Raw genomic sequence first — 6,000 nt, forward strand, 5'->3', positions numbered from 1 at the left:
GAACATTCAGCAGGTAAGCGGCAGTCGAGTAAAAGGGGGGGAAATCTATCTCAGTAGGAAATAAACCAAACTCAGATCTGAACTTTTTTTATTTTTAAATGCATTGGACCTCCTGAAACAGAAAGAATATAGTCAGTTTGCTAAAAAAGAAAAAAAAAAAAAACCTAAGTAAACAAAGATATATTTCTGAACTTTTGGCAAAACCAAAAGAGGAAGTGCCCACTGCTGGCTGTCCTCTTCCTTCCGCAGCCAGCTCCAGGATATCTCCAACCACCACTCACATGCTGGCGGTGCTCAAAACTCTATTCTTTCTTAATTAGAGTTATGTCCGTCCTGCCTAGGGCTGATATTCATTTGTCTTTTACAATGCAAGTGGCAGTATGCACAAAAGAATACAAAAAGTCTAGCCCATCTTGACCCCCAAAGTTCCAACTGTTCAAGCTTTTACCTCATCTGCCGCTCCTCTTAAAAAATAAATGTTACAGCTGGTCCCGCAGACTCACCATCAAATCCACTCAAAAATCCTCTAGCATATCGTGCAGTACAAAGGCCAGAAAGCTAAGAACTACATTTCCCAGACTCTCTGGCTGCTACAGGTCTGCTTCTGCCAATTAGATGCACAAGATAGGGAAGGCAGAAGTGACATGGATACCATCTTCTTGCCGCTTCTCCAGCCAAGCACGGCTTTGGAGAAGTGGGGTTTTCCTGCATGTCAGCGTCCAATCACTAGCTCTGGGCAGATGTAGAAAGGAATGCTGCAAGGCCAAGTGGTTGCCTAAGCTGGACAGCAACTACAACAGGGTGTTCTTCAAATCGACAGCTTCAATGTCAACTCCTGATTCTGTATGTTTCCAATTAGAGAAGTAGTAGCTTGCTGGGTGGGCCAGGTCTGCAGTGTTCTGGGAGTCGTTCTCACAGGTCCAGCTAAAAAGCCCCTTCTCCCTGCCCTTCCAACAATTCTGTAAGCACCCAATTTCCTGTGCTAAATCACTTTCTGCTTAAAATAGCTTCAGTGCATCTGGGTTCTAAAATGAATCCTGATTAGTAATTCTTATCTTGTCTATATGAATTAAAAAAACAATGTGTATACTAAGGAGTGATAAGAAACCCTCTTGGAGAAATATGTAAATTATGTTAGGCGTCTCCTTGGTCATGGAGGGAAGGAACATTCACTTTTTCTAACAGCTTTTACACTGATGAAAAGATATCTGTCTCTTTAACAAGTTTCCATTCACACATCTCATTTCCTCAACTGAATATCCGAATTTTCCTTAACAGAATTAACTGTTGTATTTTCTCTTCTACCTTTCCTCTTTTCCTCTGGTCTGAAGCATAGTTGTGAACACACAAGACGTGTTAAAATTTTTAAATGTATAAGGATTTAAAAGAAGTGATTCCGAACTTGGGTGCTGAAGGGACAGCTCCTTTGATGGCATTTTAGAGAAGACCGAAAACCTCTGCGGGAAAGGGACAGCAATAAACTCGGAGTAGAACAGAACCTCTCAGGTTCTTGCTAACTAGTTAAGGAAATATTATGACCGGCCTTCAAGAAAGGTATAGAACACAGCTTGCAAGTGGACAGAAGACAGATGAGCGGGGCCTGGGGGAAGGTACTTATTTTCCCTTCCCTGTGAAGAAGTCCCTTTGGGTAGGAACTAGACCTTCAGCTGCAGCTGAGAGAATGTGGGGCTCTCCTTTCCCACTGCAGGCAAGACCTGGTTTTAAGTAAGAATCAGGTCAAGTCACATTCAGCACATGTTTCAGTTTCTGTGGATGGATATTTCCAGGAATATCAGGAACAAAACCTTACTTCTTTCATTTTGGCAGTCAAGATGTTATTCTCTCTCAGCTGTATTCTTGAAAACTAGACACATAGGCACATTCCGGTAGGTTTTGGGTAAGTGAATGGCACGTACTTCACTCGTTTAAAAATCCCAAATACAGGGGCGCCTGGGTGGCTCAGTGGGTTAAAGCCTCTGCCTTCTGCTCAGGTCATGATCCCGGGGTCCTGGGATTGAGCCCCACATTGGGCTCTCTGCTCACGGGAGCCTGCTTCCTCCACTCTCTCTCTCTGCCTGCCTCTCTGCCTGCTTGTGATCTCTGTCTGTCAAATAAATAAATTTTTTTAAAAATCCCAAGTACACCTGAAAATATATCCTTAGATTTGCAGTGGATGCTAGAAAAAAAATGTATATTAGTAATAATCTTAATTTATGCCCTGCTTGAAAACAGACACAACACTAAAAGATAAACTTTTTTTTTTAACACCTAGGACTGTATATGTCCCAAGATGATAAATTTGGAACTGTACCTTTTCCCTCTTTCACTAAAAGAAAAGATGACTGAGCTCCTACGTTATTTATATTTTCCAACCCCATGGAGAGCTAAGCTTTCATATCCACGCAGGAGGGCATGAAGTCACTATATAAATATCAGATGATTTCTAAATATCTATTATATTTCCTAATTGTCACAAAATTTGGTAATTTCCCCCTCTTCTGTTTTGAGTAAAGTTTGAAACAAAATTTTCAATTTGAAAAGCATTATTTAAAACTAAAACATTCTTACTTAACTGACAGTCTGCTATTCATAATCTAATGTCACAATTCATGCCCCAGAAGAGAAGTTCAAAAGGGTAACTGGGGAAAAGCTATCAGTGGCTCAATTTCATTCCAAGTCTCTGGAGACAAGGTTGTCAATCACTTTATTTTCCCAGTGGCACTAACTGAAATGGTGGACATAGGACACCCATCAGAGTACCTGTTATCAATTTCCCCGAGTTCATCTTTATCAAAGCATTGTGCCAACATGGTGTATTTACATCACCAATCCCCTTCAGGTGTGACTTATAAGCACCCCCTTATCTTATCATTTCTTTATCTCCTTTTTTTTTTTAAGTTTTATTTATTTAAATAATCTCTGTACCCCGTGGCAGGGCTCAAACTCATTATCCTGAGCTCAAGAGTTGCATCAACTGAACCACCTAGACACCCCTATCTCCTGGAATTTAATACAGTATCTATCTTTCGCTAGGCACTCGAAGAGACTACATAAAATAACTTACCAGGGCCTTCACCTGTCATGTGCAAGTCAATTATTTTCACAAGCACAAAGTACTTCCTACTTTCTTATCTGAGTTCTAGAATCAGGAATCTAGCCTATGGAAGGTAACTTTTGTGACAATAAAGATTAAGTCCTGGGTACCCAAGGGAGAAGGAGCTGCTAACGTAGCACACCCTGGCCACGGCTGGTATTCTGAGTTTTTCCAGCCCAAGTCATATTCACACCTGACTGCTCTGATAGCTGGGTGCACAGAGATGGAAGAAACGGAGTTCCTGCTCATGAGCATTACACACCTCTCCCACTCTGGCATTAGCTGTACAAAAAAAAAAAAAAAATCACAAAACGTAACCCATAAAGAACCTCAAACCTTTGACTTATGCATAAAAAAACTGCATTGTGTCTAATATGCCACACCGTTCTTCCAGTATTTCTTTCAGTATGTGACCAAGTTCATCTTCAGCACTATATCAGACACTACACTAGGACCCTTAGTCGTCACCTTCCCAGTACTAGAGCCAAAAAGATTTAACACCCAGAAACCATTTAAAATCATTTGTTCCCTCCAAGCATGATAAAGATCAAGATGCAGAAACAGGAAGTTTTACACTGAATGTGAGGGAGACAGAAACAAAGGGAACTAAGGATTTGAACACCAATTTGGTGGTCAAAACACCAATAAAGAAGGAGAATAGAAATATAAGGAAAGAGGTTATGCTTTTCTTATTAAGTGATGGTATTTAAAGAAAACATCTTAAAGTAACACAACTGTTCAGGTGAAAGTAAATTACAGAACCGAAAGATAAATGTTACAAATGAAATTTAAAAACTAAATGCCTAAAGTTGGTGCTTGGTAACGATTTTCTTTAATTAACTAAAATGCAAAGTAGACAAAATATTGAGTAAACAATAATAAATACGTATTAACAATACTTTTTAGCAGGGAAGAAATTGTGGGAATAATCAAATATAAAACAGTGTCAACTGCACAAGAAGATATTTACATCTTCTAAAACCACCTAGCAGAACTGATTCAGGGATTCCAATGGCAATTTGACTGCTTTGGAGAAAAAACAAAAACAAAAACAAAAAACAAAGGAAATATCATTGCAGGGTGTGGAACAGGGGGCTCCTGGGAAATTGGTGAAAACCAGGACACTGGAAGAAAGGCCCTGGGAGGGACCCGTGGGCATGGTCCCCTTGAGATTTTTCAAATACCAAATATAGGCAAGGATCTAGGGTGAGAAGAAAGGAGAAAATGTTGTATCTGAAAGCTTGGGTGTCAAGGGACTTGGGATTTAGCCACTGTACCTTGCGCTCCTGATCTCTCACGGGGGAAGGACATACTTTTCCCTCTCCAATCATTTCTCCACCCATCACCACCGGCTTCTTCACACACTCGCACCCTGCTCAGCACATCATTCACTGAGACTCCTAAAGGTACAACTTCTGAGATACAAGACTGCGATCCGAGAAATCAACACGACATTTCAAAGACACTTCAGCCTTGAGTTCGCACGGGCTTCCGGGACTTGAGAGCCAGCCCAGCCAGCCCTGCGGGAGACACCCCCATCCGCTTCAAAGCAAATGCCTTGAAGGGGCGGGGACAGGCCGTAGAAGAGGTCGGGAAGGTCCCTGATTTGGGGACTAAGGTTATGACAGAAACTACCAGCTGGCCTGAAACCCTTCCAGATTTGGGGAAGCCGGGAGTGCGACATGGGGAGATTCTCGTGCTGGGGCTCCAGGATGTGGAAAGCAGCTGAGGTGGTCAGATGAAGGTTAAGAAGCCCAAGCGCCTGAGGTTCCTGGCAAGGCCTGCGGCGTCTCTATCTCACCCATCGCACCCACCAAAGCAGCCCCTGCAGCCCGAGCGCGCGCGCACACACCCATCCCCAAGGCAATCGTTCCCCACCCGCTCTGCGACCCCCCCTCCAGGCCTCCAGCCCCCCCTTCCCCGCCCGGCTCGGCGGCCCCGCCTTCGCCTTACACTGAATGGGCGGGTAGCAACTGGGGTCCTCGCCGCCGTGCTGGCAACGACTGGAGAAGGCGCTGCGCGGGGTCACGTAGTTGCTGGGGAAGATGCCCACCCGCTGGTTCAGCTGCCCGGTCCACCAGCCCTCGTCGCCGGACACCTGCGAGTCCTTGGACAGCACCTCCACCACGTCGCCCAGCCGCAGGGTCAGCTCGTCCTCGCCGGCCGCCTCGTACTCGAACACCGCCGTCCAGTAGGGCAGCGGTGCATCGGAACCCAGCTCCCCCGGGGCCGCCGCCGCCGCCTCCTCCTCCTCTTCCTCCTCCTCCTCGGCCCCGGCCCCCGCTCCATCCTCCCCCGGCGGGGCGGCAGCGGCGGCGCTCGCCAGGCAGCCGAGAAGCGCTCTGGAGGGCTCCATGGAGCGGCCGATCCATAGGGTGCGGGGCTGCCGCCGCCCGCAGGAGCCGCCGCCGCCTATTGTTCATGCGGCTCCGCAGAGCTGGGGGGACCCCCCTCCCCCGACGGCGGCCGCAGGTAGGGCCCGGGCTGGCGGGGCGGAGAGAGCCGGCTCGCTGGGGCTGGCGCGGCGACAAGTGCGCCGAGCGGGAGCGCTCACCGCGGCATGGGGGCGCGGCGGGCCGGGGCCCCCGCCTTCGTGCTCGCCCCCCGGGGGCGGCCTGGCCACCTCCGCCGCGGGTACCTGCTCGCGCAGCCCTAGCCCGCCGCCGCCCGCCGGCCGCCGCTCCCCTCTCCGCGCCGCGCCCCGCCCCCAGCGCCGCCCGCACGCCCGGGACCACCTGACGCGGGCCTGGCTCCGCCCCAGCCCTGCGGACCCGAAGGGGCGGGGCCGCCCGGCGCCGGACCCACCCCCTCCCCCCCAACGCCAACCCGCCCTCCCATTGGCCGCTGCCGGCAGTCCGCAGGTTCCCGTCTCCGCGGCGGGGGCTGCCCCGCCAGCCACCGACCCG

The 6,000-nt window shown here is 48.4% G+C and overlaps 1 protein-coding gene across 3 annotated transcripts in view; it reads right to left on the reverse strand.

Annotated features, from left to right (window-relative positions):
• The window catches only part of MAP3K9 (mitogen-activated protein kinase kinase kinase 9), a 68,537-nt gene extending 62,759 nt beyond the window's left edge, over positions 1 to 5,778 (reverse strand). The window contains exon 1 of one of the 3 annotated variants that reach the window (XM_032837265.1): positions 5,048 to 5,778. In XM_032837265.1, the coding sequence (XP_032693156.1) occupies positions 5,048 to 5,450 (403 nt within the window). In that variant the 5' untranslated portion in view covers positions 5,451 to 5,778. Of the gene's footprint in view, positions 1 to 4,371; positions 4,864 to 5,047 lie in introns of those variants that run through there. The other 2 variants (XM_032837266.1, XM_032837267.1) reach the window with 2 other exon arrangements.
• Between the last annotated feature and the right edge of the window lie 222 nt (positions 5,779 to 6,000).

The sequence above is a fragment of the Lontra canadensis genome, unplaced genomic scaffold (assembly GCF_010015895.1).
Source record: "Lontra canadensis isolate GAN:19392208 unplaced genomic scaffold, GSC_riverotter_1.0 scaffold98, whole genome shotgun sequence".
NCBI lineage: Eukaryota > Metazoa > Chordata > Mammalia > Carnivora > Mustelidae > Lontra > Lontra canadensis.